The sequence below is a fragment of the Tenrec ecaudatus genome, chromosome 3 (genome assembly GCF_050624435.1).
Source record: "Tenrec ecaudatus isolate mTenEca1 chromosome 3, mTenEca1.hap1, whole genome shotgun sequence".
Taxonomy (NCBI): domain Eukaryota; kingdom Metazoa; phylum Chordata; class Mammalia; order Afrosoricida; family Tenrecidae; genus Tenrec; species Tenrec ecaudatus.
In genome coordinates this window covers 118,396,917-118,416,140 of record NC_134532.1, presented here as the reverse complement: position 1 = coordinate 118,416,140, position 19,224 = coordinate 118,396,917, and the positions used below count along the sequence as shown (strand labels likewise).

At 40.6% G+C, this 19,224-nt stretch overlaps 1 protein-coding gene across 2 annotated transcripts in view; it reads right to left on the bottom strand.

Annotated features, from left to right (window-relative positions):
* Positions 1-19,224, bottom strand: part of SLC9B2 (solute carrier family 9 member B2) — a 45,691-nt gene that overhangs the window by 20,470 nt on the left and 5,997 nt on the right. For both annotated transcript variants that reach the window (XM_075544862.1, XM_075544863.1), the window contains 5 exons: positions 18,047-18,189; positions 11,322-11,449; positions 10,000-10,175; positions 6,464-6,570; positions 3,063-3,212 (listed from right to left, as the gene is read on the bottom strand). In XM_075544862.1, coding sequence (XP_075400977.1) covers positions 3,063-3,212; positions 6,464-6,570; positions 10,000-10,175; positions 11,322-11,449; positions 18,047-18,189 — 704 coding nt within the window. The remainder of the gene's footprint in view (positions 1-3,062; positions 3,213-6,463; positions 6,571-9,999; positions 10,176-11,321; positions 11,450-18,046; positions 18,190-19,224) is intronic.

The window sequence follows — 19,224 nt, the reverse complement described above, 5'->3', positions numbered from 1 at the left end:
AGTAAATGTGGTGAAGAAAGCTGATGGTGCCCGGCTATCAAAAGAGATAGTGACTGGGGTCTTAAAGGCTTGACGATAAACAAGCGGCCATCTAGCTCAGAAGCAACAAAGTCCACATGGAAGAACACACCAGCCTGAGAGAGCGAGTGATCCCAAAGGAATCAGTTATCAGGCATCAAAGAACAAAAAATCATATCATTGGCTGCACAACTCCATGATACGATTGCCGAAGACAAACGGGTGCATAAGCAAATGTGGTGAAGAAAGCTGATGGTGCCCGGCTATCGAAAGAGATAGTGTCTGGGGTCTTAAAGGCTTGAAGGTGAACAAGTGGCCATCTAGCTCAGTAGCAATAAAGCCCACATGGAAGAAGCACACCAGCCGGTGTGATCACGAGGTGCCAAACGGACCAGGTATAAGGCATCATGCAAAAAAAAAAAAGAAAAGAATATATATATGTATGTGTGTGTGTATATATATATATATATATATATATATGTATATATGTATATATACACCATAGTGAATGAAGGGGGAAGTGCAGAGTGGAGACCCGAGGCCCAAGTGTTGACCACTGGAGATCCCCTCATAGAGGGGTTCAGGAGAGGAGATGGGTCAGTCAGGGTGTGATGTAGTACCGATGAAGAACACAGCTCTCACCCAGATCCTGGATGCTTCCTCGCCCCAACTACCATGATTCGAATTCTACCTTGCAGGACTGGATACGGCAGAGGTTGTACACTGGTGCTTATGGGAGCTGGAGGCACAGGGAATCCAGGGTGGGCGATACCTTCAGGAACAGGGGTGTGAGGGGCGATGCTGGGAGAGTAGAGGGTGAATGGGTTGGAAAGGGGGAACTGATTACAAGGATCCACATGTGACCTCCTCCCTGGGAGATGGACTGCAGAGACGGGGGGGGGGGGGGAGGGGGGAGGGGAGGGAGACTCCGGATAGGGAAAGATATGACAAAATAACAATCTGTGGATTATCAAGGGCTCATGAGGGAGGGAGGGGGAAAAAAAAGAGGACCTGATGCAGAGGGCTTAAGTGGAGAGCAAATGCTTTGAGAGTGATTAGGGCAAAGAATGTACGGATGTGCTTTATACAATTGATGTATGTGTATGTGTAGATTGTGATAAGAGTTGTATGAGCCCCTAATAAAATGTAAAAAAAGAAAAGAAAAAGAAAATGATTAGGGCAAAGAATGTACGGATGTACTTTATACAATTGATGTATGTATATGTATGGATTGTGATAAGAGTTGTCTGAGCCCCTAATAAAATGTTCAAAAAAAATGGGCAAAGGTATTTGAACACACTGGCCACAAACTATGAAAATATGATGAACTTCATTCGTAAGGACGTGTAAAGTAGATCAATGATAAGACATATTTGTTCACCTATAAAGTTAACAAAAGCATTGAAGACTGAAAATTCTACCCTGCAGACTGAAAGTTCTACCCTGTCCCACAGAGTGGCTGCGAGTCGCCATCCGTTGGCTGGCAGTAAGCTGTGCCACAGCAGATAAGCAATTGGTTGCCAACCCAAAGATCTGTGTGTGGGGGGTGGGGGGGACCCACTGGCCCATCTGTAGAAAGAGTGGCCGTCTGCTTAGGTAAAGCCTTGGAAACGCTTTGGGGCAGTTCGACTCTGCCCTGCGGGGTCGGTTGCATCTCCATGGACTTGATGGCAGTGGGGCTGGTCGGCTTTCATATTCCAGAAGCTGCCAGGCCTTTCTTCTGTGGAGCTGCTGTAAGGGTTCGAAACACCAAGCTTTTGGTAAGCCTAGTGCTGTCAGGGCAGATGACCAGATTTGAACATTGGTAAAGCAGGACACCATTGATAAACTCATATCCTGGCGAAATAGCCACATGGCAGTCGAAAAACCGTCTGCCCTAGCTTGTCATGCATTCTTTCCAAAAATCGGGACTTTTAAAAAATGCCGCGGGATGCGGGAAAAATTGGGGCTGTCCTGCCAAAAGTGGGACGTCTGGTCACCTGCGATAGTTTATTGTGGCAGCCTGGCCGATAAACATAAGTAGGATTCATTGAAGGGTGGAGGGATAAATGCCTCGCCTGTGGACTGTGTCGCTGCAAGTTGAGGTCCCTTTAATCCCACACGATTGAAATGTTCGTCTCTGGAGCTGGGGACCAACAGTTGGTGACAGTTGGTGGCTTGTCTTGCTGTTTCTGCCTGGATATATAGCCCAGCTCTCTCGACAGAAAGGGACTGGCAACTGGCGGCTCTCAAGCCTTAAAGGACTGCGAGTGTCTTACTGCTTTATAATTTAACTGTTAATTTCTTGTATCATCTATCTGTATATAATTTAACGGTTCATTTCTTGTATTATATATCTATCTTTATAAATATATTTATATATAATTACTAGCAATTTCACCTTACATTCTTACACTGTGAATCACAACTCCATATGGAGTCATGTAACTGAATCTGGGGGATGGGAAAACAATCGGCAACAGTGAAAGATTTCTGAACATGCAATGACTAAAAATTAATTCGAAATCAAGCATGTAATGTTATCCGAGTGCTTCTGGCAGTGCTTGCCGTGTTGCAGATTTCTCAGGCAAAAAGGTGTCATGAGAGGAAATAGTTTAAGAAGCCCGTTGACTAGCCTCTGAATTCGAATCACCTCTACTACAATCAATGCCAACACAGCTATCAAATGCAATATTTTGCAGTCATGAGGAAAAAAACAAAGAAGACATCAGGAAATTATAAATATTAAGTATATATATTATATACTTATCAATATTGAATAAATTACAAATATTAAGTAATATTTAAGGGAGGGAAGGTTATTGGTATACATGCGTGTACAGTGATAGTCTCAGACACTGACAGATCTGCCCTGTCCTCCAGGGTTGCTATGAGTCAGTACTGACTCAATGGCAGAGAGTGTTGAGTACATTGTTCATTGATATGACCACATAAATGGATTTTATAATGAAAACTGTTATTTGATGTTCAAAAAAAGTATCTGGAAAGAAAACATCATAATCTGATCAGAAGGTAGTTGTGAAGAAAACTAAAATGAAACTCACCTTTTTGCTTTTCCATCCGATGCCTGCAAGGAAGGCCATGACCAATGTGCACAGCCCTCCCGATCCAGGGAAACCAACATAGACGCTGCTGAACACAGCCAGCACGGAGAGCCCCAGAACCAGGACTGCTCGCTTCCACGCGAGATTGCCCTTTACGAGGAACAAAGTTAATTCGCCAAGTTATTTCAAATGACAGATTTTTAACGATTTCTTTTTCTGTAATATGAATTTATAAGCCATCAACCCATTGCCATCAAGGCAGCTCCACCTCACAGAGCCCCTAGAGGATGGAGCAGAACCGCTTCCTGGGGACAAAACAGCCTCATCTTCCTGCAGCAGAGCAGCCGGGTGAGTTTGAACAGTGGAACTCTCAGTTAGGACCCCCCACTCAAGCCACTGCCTCCAAGGGCTCTGATGAGAACGCCTGCGTCTGCTGGCCGATGCGCTGACCTGACATTTGTTTTCTTTCTTTAACAAGGGCCAACTGACAGTATGCACGCAGGAAGGCTCCTTTCTGGGGCACCCATTTTCGTTCTTGCATTGCTAAGATGCTTGAATAGGTTTCAGCATGGCTTCCAGATGAAGATGCTTTAGGAAGAAAGACCTGGTGACCTACGTCCAAAGGCGAGTTAATGAAAAGCTGGGCCTGGTTTTGTTCTGCTGAGCGTAGGGGTCAAATTTATATCAGCCAAAACAACAACAACAACCGCTACGATCATATTTCACAGGATTGAGTGGAGTTGTAGAAAAAGTACGATGCTTTTGGATGCAGACAGGCCTAGGTTAAAATTTTAGCTTTTTCAGGGTGCAGGATGTATATATAACGGCTGCATTACTTAAACTTTCCATGTTTGGTTGGTTTCCTCGTTCATGAAACGGATATGTTTATATCAGAGAGGTTTTATGAATATCTCTAATAGCTGCAGGTTTTCCGCTTCCTCTTTCATTTGTTGGTCCTTGGGCTCTCCCTTCTCAATCCTTGACTAGCAAGAAGTTTGAGGAGGCGGAAAACTGAAAGCAGTTTTTAACAAAGTATGTCAGCGTATCGTTCTCTCTCTTTGTTTTCCTCTGTCCAGCAGTTCAGATATCTTGATCTCTTTAGAAAAAATGGTTGGTTTGTTTTCTAAATACTTGATTTGAAGGTATGCAAACCCTGGAGTTAGATAACCTGAGTTCAATTCTAGCGGCACTTTGTTTTAGCCAGGTGATTTTATTCACGTCACTTCTCTCAGTCTCCTCATTAGTAACCAATAGCAACCTTCTCATCAGTTCTTACATGGGCTACAGCAGGCTCACACTGCCCAAATAACTTTTAGAAATGAAGCAACTATTCTGTAAGTATGCTGTCCAACATAGTACCACCACCCACTGTGACAATGCATTTGAACATGCAGCTCAAGAACATAGTTTTTCTTAAAAATATATTGGGAAAGTTCTACAAACACTTTTATTGAAAGTACCCTGGGGTGCTCAAAAAACAAATAATTCTGTCTCGAAGAGATACATTCATTCCAGAATGCTCCTTGGAAGCAAGGGTGGCGAGACCTTGTCTCACATACTTGGAACATGTTATCAGGAGAGACCAGTCCTTGGCAAAGGACATCCTGTTTGTAGGTGGAGGGGCAGGAAAAGAGATGAATGGACCCACTGGCTGCCACAATTGGCTCACACGGGAGCACAGTCATGAGGCTGGAGAAGGACGGGGCATTTCCTGTGCTGTAGCGCACCGAGTTTCATTAAGCTGGGAGCAACGCAACGGCACCTAACAGCAACATTTACACTTAGTGTTAATTGGGTTGCTATGAACTGTAATCCACTCGATGGCAGTGAATTTGGTTCGGTGTTTTAGTATTAAAGAAAAATTTAGAAGAACTTAAAGTTGAGATCAGAAAATATTCACCAGAATCAACATAGTTTAGTTTCATTAATGTTGAACAATTAGCTCTTAGAATAGAATGCTTTCTTTGTTTTCAACAAGAAAAATCGTAATGATAGTTCAATGGGCGGGGATGATGATCCCAGGTGATTCTGAGCGTTAAAAAAAAGTAAAAATAAATAAATAAAAAGATCAATGGGCAAATCTTGAAAAATTAGTTAAATTGTGTGGTAATTTGTATTATTGAGGGGACTTAGAACTTAAGAAGAAAAAAGAACTTAAGACCTGAATTTTTAATTTCATTCATTTAAATCACTGCAGGTGGCTAATGACTAGAGGTTGGACAGTGTAGCATTTGGTGATGACTTTAAAGTACTTACCTCAATGTTTAATAACACAACAGTCAAAGTAAGCTACTTAAGAAATGAAAACGTTATAGAGTTCTGTTCTCTTTATTTAGCTGTATAACTGGAATAATCATTATGTAATAAACATAATCACTGGCTTATTTTATTCATTCATAGCACCTCCTGGGGACAACTTTGGATTTCCTTGGAGAACCAGCACACACAAAATTTTAAGTCATCATCATTCTGAAAGATTTAATTTTCTTAATTAAGATTTGACTTACACTTTCAATGAACTTCATTCAGAATGTATTGAAATCTGAAAATAAAGCCAATTCTTATAGAAAGAAAAACTTTATTTTTATATGTCCCAAGAGAATTAGGAGGATAAAAGGAAGCAATCAAAACATTTGTGCCTCGCTCAGAAATCATTGTGTGCAGTGAAGAATCTTGACCTTGGTAAGCCATGCCGAACTACATTGCCAAGAAATATTACAGCCTATCTAGTTGATAAGTGTTGAAAGCTAAGGTATTTTGGTACTAATAAAAGGGACATCCCCTGCCCTCAAAGAAAAAATATTATTTACTCTCATTTAGTTGAGTAGAATAAAAACAAACAAAAAACGTGTCTATCCTTAGGAGCAAAGATGTCAAGACTCCGGCTCTGGACTTTGGACATGTTATCACGAGGGATTAGGTAGTCTCTGGGAAAGGACTTCCTGCTTGCTAAAGGGGAGGGGCAACAAATAAAAGGAAGGCCCTTTACTAGTTGGATTGGCACAGTGGCTGAGATGATGGATTTAAGCTTCAAAACAATTGTGAGGATGGTGCCGGCCAGGACAACACTTTCACTCTGCGGTGTATAGGGTCACTGTGAGTTGGAAGAGGCTCAGTGGTACCTAACAACAATAACCTACCTACACACACATAAATGATGACATGTGACAAAATATAGGCGGGAGAACAAGGTTTTTGGACAGCTTTAGCTATTTTATACATTTAATTTTCTTGATAAATCTCATGCTGGCACGGACAGAGCAATGAGCACCTTTAAACTAGGCATGGTGATAGAGCTATTTGCTAAACCGCCTCTTTCATATTTGGCTGTGATGGAAGGGTTCCAGGGTTTTCTTAATGCTATTTTGGAACGGGAATTTCCCACAGAGTGTTTCTTTCACCTGGTCACTGCTCGGGAAGTACTGAACAAAAACCCCCAGAAGAGAGCCCGTCGCCGCACCAGCGACCACCTCCAAAATTCCTCGGAGGACATTGAAGATGCTGGAGCCTGGAGAACGGCAAGAGGAAAAACGTCAGGCAGCATTTCGTTACTGCTGAACATTCAAACTGGACTTCTACAACCCGCTTAACAAAACATCTAATTACATGTCAGAAAGTTTACACTCTTAAGTATATGTGGCTTAAGATATTTTAAAAATATTTCGTCCTTGCTTGTGTTTTTATCCTTCAAAAAAGGTATGCACATAATTGGAGACAAAGGTGAAACAGGCTAAGATGCAAATCATGCAGGGTTTTTATGCTTACGTCTATAAAAGTTTAAATAAGGGGCCTATGAAAATGTGAAATGCAAAATTCATAATTCCATGCTGAATGAGTTAGATACATCTACTTAAGCTTTCAAATGATCTTTTAAGAACCTGATTTTGAACAATAAATGTACATTGATTTTAGTATCTGATAAAATTTAGCAACCTAAATTTAGGAAATAAAAATCAAACCCCCCTTTTTTACTCTTACGAGTACAGGGGACTTATTCTTTATGAAATGATATTCTAAAAGTAAGTCTCAAAACAAATTAGCTTTGACATTGCTCCTGAGAGGGCTTTGTTGCTTCATTTCTTTGAAACCTAAAGGCAAGTTTGCTGTTGTTACGCGCTATCTAGTTGACCCTGACTGGTAGCTCTCCCAAGTAGAACAAGGAAACCGCCCGGTCCGGCACCATCCTCCCCGTTGACGCTGTGGTCGAGACCATTGCTAGCATTGAGTTGAGGGGCTGCATCGTTTTTGCTGGCTTTCTACTTTTCCAAACAGGATGTCCTTCTCCAGGGACCGGGTGTTCCTTGTAACATGGCACCAAGCCTCGCCATCCTTGCTTCTAAGAAGCGCTTTGGCTGTCCACGGGAACTTCAAGAAGTTTGTGGAAATTGGAGTTAGAACACAGGGACAATTCCCCAAGGACGTTTGAAGCCTCCTCATACGTCTTCCAAGACAGCTTTGCTTCTAGGTAGAACTTGAATTTCCCCATTGTGTACAGGGTTTAGGAGATCCTAATTAAAGAACCCTTGTAGGACACTGTACAAAAAATTACATTAAAAATACTCAATACATGCAGCCCCTCTGCACACCTGGTCATGGAAAAAGGTACTCAGTGACTAGTTATTGGGGCGTTCATTATTGTAACAATTGTCTGATCTGTTGACTTTTCACATGCCTGGTAGGAGTTGTATTTAGCTAGCAGAGTCTCTGCTCGTTAAGGGCATAACTGTCAAAGAGCATTTGTGCGATTAGCACGGCTCCTGAGCTATTAATAAATGCAGTAACATTTACTCTACATCTTCAGAAAATAACTCTTTATTTTCAGTCCCTGGTATATTAAAGTTTAAAATATTTTTTCAAAAGCCTTTTGGTCCTCTCCCTGGAAATTCCAGTTCAGTAAGTTTGAGCGGGCCTGGGACCCACAGTTCAAAAATGCAGCCCTGCTGTAGTGATCTGCAAGATCGACGGACCGCATGGAAGGGCGCGGGGACGGGGTGGTATTGCATCAGAGTCAGTTATGAAGATTCTCCAAGCGATCAACACTTCTTTTCCCAACTCCCTCCTCATGCTGCCACGACTCTAGATTATAAAGCCCCAACCCTGACCTTCACCACTACCCTCCTTGTCAGCTCCCACCCCACCATTCAGCAAGTACCAGTGCTGTAAAGCAAACATTGAAACCCCACTACACTTGCTTCCATTCCCAAAGTTTCTGACTGAATTGGTCTAAGGAAGTTCCTGGTTGGTGAAAATGGCTAACGGGATTGACTGATAACAAAAATATTGACGTTTCAGGTACATCCAAGAGGTGCTTCCAAAGTAAGCCTGGTGCTCCACTTTTGAAAAATCTGCTGTTGAAAACCCGATGGAACACTATTCCATTGACACACAAAAGGCAGCCATGAGTCGGAATCAACCTGACTATAACTGGTTGGCTAGTTGAAGGTCCCTCTAGGACCATTAAAAAAAATTCCCTAAGTACTTCCAATATGCAGGTAAGGCTAAGAACTATTATTTTAAGTTTGTCAGGGAAGGCAATGGGGAAATACATTGAGAAAGGTATAGTAGAGTTGAGAAATAAAGACAAGAGTGTAGAATTGACCTAACAGGAATCTCCACTGGCTCTTGAAGAAAGAGGAAACATTATAGAAACAAGGTTTCCAGAAGATTAATTTGCCAGGAATACACAGCAGGAACTCACTGGCAGGAAGTGGATACAAGACTGACTGTGGGGCAACGGGAATTGGTATCAATCACATATAATCATGAAGTGGAAAAATAATGACAAGGGTTAGACAGATTTAAAAAATGCATGACTTCCTAGGAAGGTATGTTCCCATATGCCCTGCTGCCTGGTGGCAATTCTGAGTAAGCGTTGGACTGCTAATTGAAAGGTTGATGGTTCAAATCCATCAGGTGCTCTGTAAAAGAAACACGAGGCTATCTGCTCCTGTAGAGATTTACAGCTTTGGAAACCCTGTACAGTATCAATTAGAGTCCAAACTGACTTGATGGCATGATTTTTTTTAATGTTCCACATAATAATTTGATACTAAAGGCTATGATTACATTTTTAAATGAGATAAGGTTGAAAAATCTTCTCTCTCAATTTTAGAAGAAAGGATTAAGAAATGCCAAAGGGTAAGAACTCCCCATTCGGACTCCCATCGATGGTATGTGAGCGAGTAGAACTGCCCCCTGATTCCCGGGGCTGAATCATTGTGCAAGCAGACGGCCACATCTTTTCCCGGGAAACGGCTGGTGGGTTCCAACCTCAGAGTTTTCATGTTAGCAGTTGACTCCTTAGCTACTGCCCCACCAAGGCTGCTTAAAGGACAGCAAGGGTAACAATTATGTGCCCCCAAAAATGCCTTATAGAGTTCTTTTATTATTACATAAAATGTGACATGTCTGTATCACATGGGTCTTTCTTGTTTGTGAGGATCAGAGAAACTCATTGAAACCTTGGACTGCTCTGTGACTTAGGCTTGAAAAACAAACAAAGCAAAAAAACTACTTATGCATCGTGTTAGTGTCCAAGAAAGTCTGACTTTCTCAGAAGCTCTCTCTTCCTTCTTTAAACTCGCTCGCGTGTAGCCCCCTTATTGACACGGTGGCTGCAACACGGGCTCCGACATAACCGTTGGGAGGATGGCGCAGGATCCAGTAGTTCTGGTGAACACGGGCCATTACGAGCAGGAACCAACTCAATGGCACGTAACAACGACAACAGCTCGCATCCCCACTGTTTGATCTGCTTACAGATACTTAAAGAGTCAACATATATATTGAAAAAGGAGCAAAGATAGATACTTTTGTCTTGGATGGTGTTTGGTCTGTTTTTATTTTGCCTTGTCAACTGTCAAGAGAATATAGGGTACTCATCACATGTTAGTCCCTGTCTCCAGTGTGCAAGAGAATGGCGAAGTGCCTGGTTTACCTGTGGAAAATGCCATGCCCAAGCATGTGTTGAAGCCAGTGATGGCTAGAATATCATCAAAGCTGCCAGCAGCCATGAGTAAGGTGGGCACACCTTTGTCAACACCATAGCCTCCTCCCTGCAGGAGGAGCATCGAAGGCACCACGACCGCTGGGGACACGGCACCTAAAACAAAACTAAGCAGGAAATCCTTTGAACATTCACGATAAAAGCAAAGCCAAACTAACTGGTACGGAGGCAATTCTGACTCACAGTGACCCTGTAGGACCGATTAGCAAGCCCCAAATTCATTTGCAGGGTCCCCACGTGGATTAAGCCTCTGATGAATCCCCTCTGACCACTGACCAGGGTGGGAATAGCTTTACTGTCAGAGAGAGATAGCACAGTAGCGTCGATCATGCAGATGCGGTTAGGTTAAAATGTAATAACTTATCATTTGACCTCACTTTTGACCCATTTTAAAGTTCTTTCACTTCTCAATATTTTGTTTCTTTGTTTCCTTTTTATCATTTTATTGGGGGCTCTTACAGCTCTTATAACTTTCCATACATCAGTTGCCTCAAGCACATTTGTACCTATGTTGACATCATCATTTCCAAAACATTTTCTACTTGAGCTCTTGGTATAAGCTCCTCTTTTTCCCCTTCCTCCCCCCTCCCACCTTCGTGAATCCTTGATAAATGAGAAATGATTATTATTTTCACATCTTACCTACTTATTAGCACTAAATAATAAGTATTTTCCTATTTATTTATTTACTTCCACGGTTCTTTATCATGAGAAGTAAGTACTGCCCACAGAGGAAGTGGCAGCACAGAACCAACAAATCCCAATGGTCTGGTAACGAGCAAGGCAGAACACAGTTACCCCAGGTTGGCAAACTGTAGCTCTCGAGCCATCTGTGGCTTTTTCAGTATGTACATGTGGTTCAGAAATAAATATTATTCAGACATGGTGACTTGATTTAAAAAAATATATCATGGTCCTTAAATAATTTTTAACTTGCTGTGGACAGGACTGACTCTTCCGTCTCAAAGCCTGCCAACCCCCAGTCTAGGTGACACTCTTGATACGCTTGTTTTATACACACTCTGTACTGACCCGAAGATGAGAAACTGCCTTGCAGCATAAGCCAGGAACACACGAAAGACCATTATGTCTGCAATCCATTTAAATTCTTATACTCACTGTAAAGGGACCCATGAAAACACAGCCTGTATTTTAAAACTCGAGAATTTAGATTATCCTGACATTTCTACATTGCAGTTTCTGATGTCCTTAAGTTTGTGCCTGTTTCCATATGGACAAAGAAAAGCCATTACCCCAGGATGAATCCCCATTGCCATGGTAAACCCAGGAGGAAGTGCGCAAGAAGAGCAGATGTACTTGCTTCCACGAGACACGGACCCATGGAGAGTCTCACGCAAACACCCTTCAGCTTCTTCAGGGCCTGAAATAGAAAAATAGATACATAAAGTCACCTTCTGCAGACATGCAGTGAAGATATACTTGAGATACAAGATGGTCTTAAACTTTTTCTTCAGCATTCAGCCCATGTATGGGGCAATAGAAATCTTCCAAGTAATGAGTTTTATTTAACAGACACTTCAGTTGTCTACGTGTTTTAGAGTGAATTTTATTTATTTAGGCCATATAGCCACACTATCATAGTCACTCTGTCAGATGAGGAGTTCTATTATTTTCATTTTTGGATGTCCTCTTGCCAAAAGGCTCAAGCTAATTTTCTCAAAATCATGCAAATGGTGAGGGGTAGCCACTGATGCTAAGTCAAGTCCAACCTTATAGGACAAAGTAGAACGGCCTCATCAGGTGTCTGAGACTGTAAATGTGTACAGAAGCAGACTGCGTCACCTTTCTCCCACAAAGGGGCTGGTGGATTTGAGTTGCCGACCTTACAGTTAGAAGCCCGACAAGCAACCCAGTATGCCACCACGTCAGTGCCTAGGGTCTGTGCTTATAATCCTCGTATTAGCTGGTTAATCCTCTCCATACTTGCTTCATTTATAATTTGTGACCCCAGAATGAGGCTAGAGCCACCAAAAAGAAGCTCCATTTCATGACATTCCCCAAGAACATTTATTCTTGCATTTAAAAACATACAGGGGAAAGAAAAACAAAGCAAAAACATGAGCCTAGTGTTTTAGACCAATGCTTGTCTATCAGTTTGTCACAATGTGGCAGTTTGCTGTTTCTGTGGTGATTTGGAAGCTGCGTCATTGGTTTGTCAAAGAGCAGGAGGGTCACCCAAAACGAACAAGTTTCAGTGGAGCTCCAGACTAAGAATACTCTATAATGAACAAAGAGGCTACCCATTCCTGAGGAATCAGCAACTGAAACCCATTTGAATAGAAGTGAAATACTGTCAGATACTGACAACCTCAATAACAGCAGCAGAACTTTATCAGATATAGTGCCAGAAAAATGAATCTCTCAGGTAAGAAGGAATTGAAAAATATGATTGAGGAAAAGCTGCCTTCTCCACGTAAAGTTGACCACAACAACATGGATAGAGTAAAGCCTTTGGAACCTTCATTGGTAGATGAGGCATGGCTCTCTCTGTGGGAAGCTGCTGCAAGCATCTAATAAAAATTGGAACATGGACTGTAGGAAGTATAAATCTAGGGAATTGGAAATCATCAAAAATGAAATGGAACACATCAAGATAGATATCCTGCACATTGGGGAGCTGGTGTTGGCCATTTTGAATTAGAAAAATCATATGGTTTACTATTCTGGGAATGACAAATTCAGGAGGGATGGTTCTGCATTCATTATTAAAGAGGACATTTCAAGATCTATCTTGAAGTACAACTTTCTATGATAGGATTATATCTATATTCATACAAAGAAATCTAGTCAATATAACAGTTACTCAAATATGTACACTGACCACTATGGCTAGTGATGAAGAAATTGAAGAAATTTACCAATGTTTTCAGTCTGCATTTGATCAAACGAGCAGTCAAGATGCTGGAAGTTGTTGGTGACTATTGGTGATGGGAATGTAAAACTTTGAAACAGGGATGACCAAACTATATGCAATTTCTCCAGATGAAATACATAGAAATCAAATTGACCACATCTATAGAAAGAGAAAACATGGAAGCTCAATAATCTGTAGCCCAAACCAGTGGCCAACTGTGGAGGAGACCAACAATTGCTCCTATAAGTTCAGGTTGAAGTGGAAGAAAATGAAAGTAAATCCACTGGAGCCAAAATATGACCTTGAGTATATCCCACCTGAATTTTAAGAACATTTAAAAAACAGATTTGAGGGATTTAATATTAATGACAGAAAGTCTAATGAGGTATGAGAGGACATCAAGAACATCATTCATGAAGAAAGCAAAAGTTCATTTAAAAGACAGGAAAGACTAAAGGATCAAGGTGGATGTCAGAAGAGACTTTCAAACTTGCTCTTAATCATAGACTAGCTAAAGTAAATGGAGGGAAAAGTGGAACAGAAAAATGAAAGTTGAAGAAGCCAAAGTAAGTCTTATAATTAAATGTGCCAAGATCTTGAGGTAGAAAACCAAAAGGAAGAACACTGTATATCTTAAACTGAAGTAAATCAAGTAAAAAAAATCAAAGCTTCAAGTTGAAATTTTGAAAGATTCTATGGCTAAAATATTGACCGGTGAGGGAAGAATCGAAAGAAGATGGAAAAAATACATAGAGTCACTGTGCCGAAAAGTACTGGCGGACATTCAGCCATTTCAGGAGGTAGCCTATGAGAAAGAACCAATGGTAGCGAAGGAAAAAGTCCAAGTTTCACTGAAGGGATTAGCAAAAAACAAGGCTCATGATACCACTTGAAATGTTTCCACAAGTTGATGAAGCACTGGAAGCACTCAATTATCTAGGCCAAGAAATTTGGAACAGAGCTACTGGACCAGTTGACTCGAAAAGATACATATATGTACCCATTCCATAGAAAGGTGATCCAATAGCATGCACACATTACAGAACAATATCACTGATATCACATTCAACTGAATTTTGCTGAAGATCATTCAACAACTATTGTAGCAGTACATTGGAGAACTGATGCATTTGAATTGTGATGCTGGTGAAGAATATTAAAAGTTCTACAAGCTGCTAAAAGAATAAAGAAATTTGTCTTAGGAGAAGTACAACCAGCACAATGCTTCTTACAGGCATGGATGGTGAGACTTTACCTCACATACTTTGGGCATTTTATCAGGAGACCAGTCTCTAGAAAAGGACATCCGTTTTCGTAAAGTGGAGGGACAGTGAAATGGAGGAAGACCCTTGACAACATGGATTTACATAGTAGCTGCATGATGGGGTCAAACATAGCAGCAGGTATGAGGCTGGAGCAGGACCAGGCAGGTAGAACTGATGTGATGGCAGTTAACACCATCACCAACAACCATATGTTTTAGAAAACAGATGGCAAAACTAGGCCCCAAATCAACAAGACAAGAAGTTGGTTCTTTGAAGATTTAACAAAATTGAAAAACTACTGACAAGTCTAACAAAGGAAACAAAGAAGAAAATATTACAAATAAGAAATCAAACGGGCAGCATCACAATAGAACCAAACTAAATAAAGAGGTAATCATACAGCATTGTGAAAAAAATGTAGTCCAACAAATCTGAAAATGGATAAATTTCTAGAAACACACTGCCTACCTAAATTAACATAGGGGGACGTAAAAAGCCCCAACAGGTCAATAACACAAGAAAAAGTAAATCTGATCATTAAAAAACTCCCAACATCAAAAGGTCAAAGACCAGCTGACTTTACCAGAGAATTCTACCGAGCATTTAGAGACGAGTTTCCACTAATCCAGTTTGGACTTTTTCAGAATATAGAAAAGGATAATATACGACTAAATCATCTTATGAAGCAAGTATAACCCTAATACCTAAGCTAGGCAAAAATATCACCAGAATTGAAAATATAGACCAAAAGACTTATTTAAAAACTATAGAACACTTCTGCAGGAAATCAAGCGACTTACACAAATGCAAGAATGTCCTATGCTCAAGAATCAGAAGACTTACTATAGTGAAAATGTCAATGTTACCAAAAGCACCCCATAAATGCAATTCCAATCCAAATTCCAGCACAATTACCATATATACTCATGTATAAGCCAAGTTTTTCAGCATAAAAAAAGTGCTGAAAAATTGGGGTTCGGCTTATACACTGGTCAGTGGCATGAATGGATGTCATCTGGTCAAGCCTGACTAACAAAAGGAGGACATCTCATGAAGCCTGACATAGAGTTCATAGCAAAGTGGGTTCGAGATGCATGGGAAGACATCCCAGAAGACATGGTGCGATGCGCCTTCCAGAAATGTAGTATTAGTAATGCTATGGATGGCAGTGAAGACTGCACTTTGTATGAAAATGACAGCAGGATGGTGATGACGGCGATCTCAGTGAGGACAGCGTCTATGATGACCTCACACCAGCTGAAGCTCTGCATTGGGATACGGATGGTGATGAGAAATCCAGTTTTGAAGGATTTTAACTCTTTACATTTTAGCTTGGTTGCTGATTGAGCTCAGGGAATAGTACTCTTAAGTTATCATTCTTGATACCTTATTGTTTTTGTTGAACCTATTTTCCACTCACTGTGCTGGTTTACTAATTTTAAATGACTTGTTGTCCTTTTATTTATGTTTTTTATTTAAAATAAATATTTAAATACATAACCTCACTGATATCTCAATTTTTAGTAATTTTATTTTCATTTGTTTTGATTATTGAAACTCACCAATAGCTTCTGCATTTTCCACCCTAGGCTTATACTCGAGTCAATCAGATTTTCTGGTTTCCCAGGTAATAATTAGGTACCTCGGCTTATAATCGGGTCGGCTTACATTTGAGTATATACGGTAATCAAAGAAATGGAAAAATCTAATCACCAACTTGTATGGAAGGAATGACATCCAATATAAACAATGCACCATTAAAAAGCAAAAGCAAATGCGACCAAGAACCCCCCCCCCAAAAAAAAACAACAACAACCAAAAGCGAAGTAGAAAACCTTTCACTTCCAGTTTTCAAAACCTGTAATACACTCATATTAGTCAAAGCAGTTTGGTATTGATACAATGACCAACATGTAGACCAAAGGATTAGAGCAGAGAGAGCAGAAATACAGCTAAGCACCCTGTACAGCTGATTTTTGATGAAGGACTAAAGCACCTTAAGTAGGGAAGAGACAGCTTTTTCAGTAAGTGATGTTGGAAAAATTGGATCTCTGCTGGCAAAAGAATGAAACAAGACCCATACCTCTCACCATGCTCAAAAACTCACTCAAGATGATCAATGAAAAAAAATAGGGACGCGCTTAAGGGCTCTAATCCAAGAGATAATTGCACTGTCGAACCACAATGAAAAATATTCACACCGTATGAGACAAAATGGAGGACGAGGGCCATCGCAAACTACGACAGTTATGTCTATAACAAGATTCCATCAAAAGAGTGAAAAGAAAACCCATAGACTGGGAAAATATTTGACAATCATCTATCAGATAAAGGGATAATTTAAAAAATCTATCAAAAACTGCAACATCTTAAGTAAAATACAAATAAACTGATCAAAAATGGGCAGTAACGATGAATAGACAATTTACTAAAGATGACATTCAGGCGGTCAGTAATCATATATAGAAATGCTCACATTCATTAGCCATAGGCTAAATACAATTAAAACAATAATGAGATACCACCACACATTGACACTTTTAACAAAATTCAAGAAAAAAGAAAATAATGCTCTGGAGAGGATATGGAGTGATTGGAATATATGAACATTGTTGGTGGGATTGCAATATGGTACAACCAGTATGGAAAGCCGCATAGCTTTTCCTTAATCAAATACAAATACCATATGATCCTGCAATCCCTCCACCTGGTATATACGCTAAAGAAACAAAAATAACTCACTAACAGACATTTACACACTGATGTTTAGTGCAAACAACTAAAAACCCCATCTGTGGAGCAAGCAAACTATGGTACGTACACACCAGGGGATATTTTTCACCCTGAAAAAACAATGACAAGTCTGTCGAACACCACGACACAGACAAAATTGGAGGGCATTATGCGCAGCAAAATTAGTCAATCTGACAGAGACATATTTTATGACAGCATTATTATAAAGGAAAAAATAAAAATGGTTTTCACACCAAAGGGCAAAATTACAAAAAACGACTACAAGATCAAGGAGTGAGGTTGGTGTGTGTGCGGGGGTCAGGGTGGGGGGCAGTGTCAGGGGGGAAGGAAAGGGGCAGGAAGGTCAGGAAGGGGAGGAGGGAGGGAGGGTGGAAAAGGAAAAACCAAGCCACATACGTAGGGGAGGGCCTGAGTGGGCTACTGCCATTGTTTTGGTGAGATGGGCTCTGGAACTACATGCAATGATTTTCTTTGTTTTCCACTCCACAAACAAAAGGGTAAAAATGAATACAGCAGTAAATACAATTTAAATTTAAGAGAGAGAGAAGGGCCAAAGCCTTAAAAACCCTCTAGAATCCTTAGCCAGCAGACCTCGACAGTGGTCTAAACTAACACTAGTTAGCACAGTAGGAAAAAGAAAGTTTAAACTGGCTTGTAATCTTTTGTGACACACAAGCCCATTTCAAACAAACAACTCTGAAAGCAATAGGAAGCTTCCAGAGCTAGCTAGTGGCTCTGAGCACGCACAAAGGGGCTTGCACGCCAAAGGTAAGATCGCGTCTCCCTCGCTGACCACCATGTGTAAGTATGGATGTATCTCTAGCAGAGAGAAAAGAGGAATTTTTATTCTTGGTGCTGTCCCCACTTCCCCTTTCTCCAAGCAATTCTGACGGCATGTTCTGAAATCTGGTGAAGCAGAGGGGTGAACCTACCCTGCACAACAGACTTGTATGACACAAATGTGCTTCCCTTCATGGAAAGTATGCACACCCATTTCATCAAGCTCAGTGACTTTAAATACTGGAGTATTGCACTATTGGAGGACCAAGATGCCAATTGAATAATTAGAAATCCCACCTCATACCTTTGAATCCAGTCCAAGGCCAGCACGGACCAGTATGATGGACAGGGCTATGCTTCTCAACGAGGAAGACCACCTGTGTTTGATCTGCACATGATCGCTGACGACTGGGCTATTTCTGATGAGAAATCCAGCAAGCAGCATGCCTTGAATGGAGAAGTCAAACCGCTCCAGTTAGTGTCAAAGTACACAAAATATTTCTCAGCGTATTAGAAGTGAGACAACTATAGAACTTTAGGAAATTCACTGTGTTCAGTTGTAGGATAACATTAGTTGAGCTATTAATTTAAGAAATTAAAATAGTAACATAAGTGAGGCTATATAGATTAAAAGATAAATTAGGATAGTTACTATTCTCTAAGTAACTTAATTTAAAATCTAAGAACAGAAGGAAGCATTTGGAAAGAGATTACGATTAAATGTAGAATGCTTTATGACAATATTCATTTCAAGTATTCCTTTGTTTACAAACAGCAACTGTCCCTGAAATCACCAGCTATGGGAGGCTATCTGAAGTATCATCAAATATTTTTTCTTTTCTTTTGCCAGCGCTTGGCTCATTTTACAAATATTATGACATTTATTCCTTTAAAAAATCATTTTATTGGGGGCTTGTACAGCTCTTATCACAATCCACACATACATCCATTCAACAAGTATTTTCATAGGTTCCATTTACTTTCCAGTTACATAACTGAATTTAAAAATAATTCATCTATTTTGCTTCTAAGCAAAGGCTTTCGTGAACTATGTTGGAATGGACATTGTTGCTCTCTCAGGTCAGCTGGTGAGTCTTCTCTATTTCATCAATTTAATATTTAGCAAATGCCTTCAATACTTGAGACACTGTGTCTACTGCTCTCATGGTTCCTGCAGCCATTGCTCTGCTTCTAAGCTCTGCTGCCCAAGTCACCATTTCACTTGGTCTTCAGTGTTGTTGGGTTAGTATCACAGCCCCTGAGCATTATTATGGTGCTTTTATTTGAGTCTAGGAGGTTCTCAGCACAGAGACTTTGAGTCAATTGATGTTCTCCTCTTCAGGTGCTTATTGATCAGAATTAAAATTCACTGCCATCAAGCTCATTTTGATGAACAGTGATCCTAAGGGTGGAATTGTCCCTGTGGGTTTCTGAGTCTGTTAAAAGGAGTAGAAAGCCTCATTTTTATCCTGTGGGTTGACT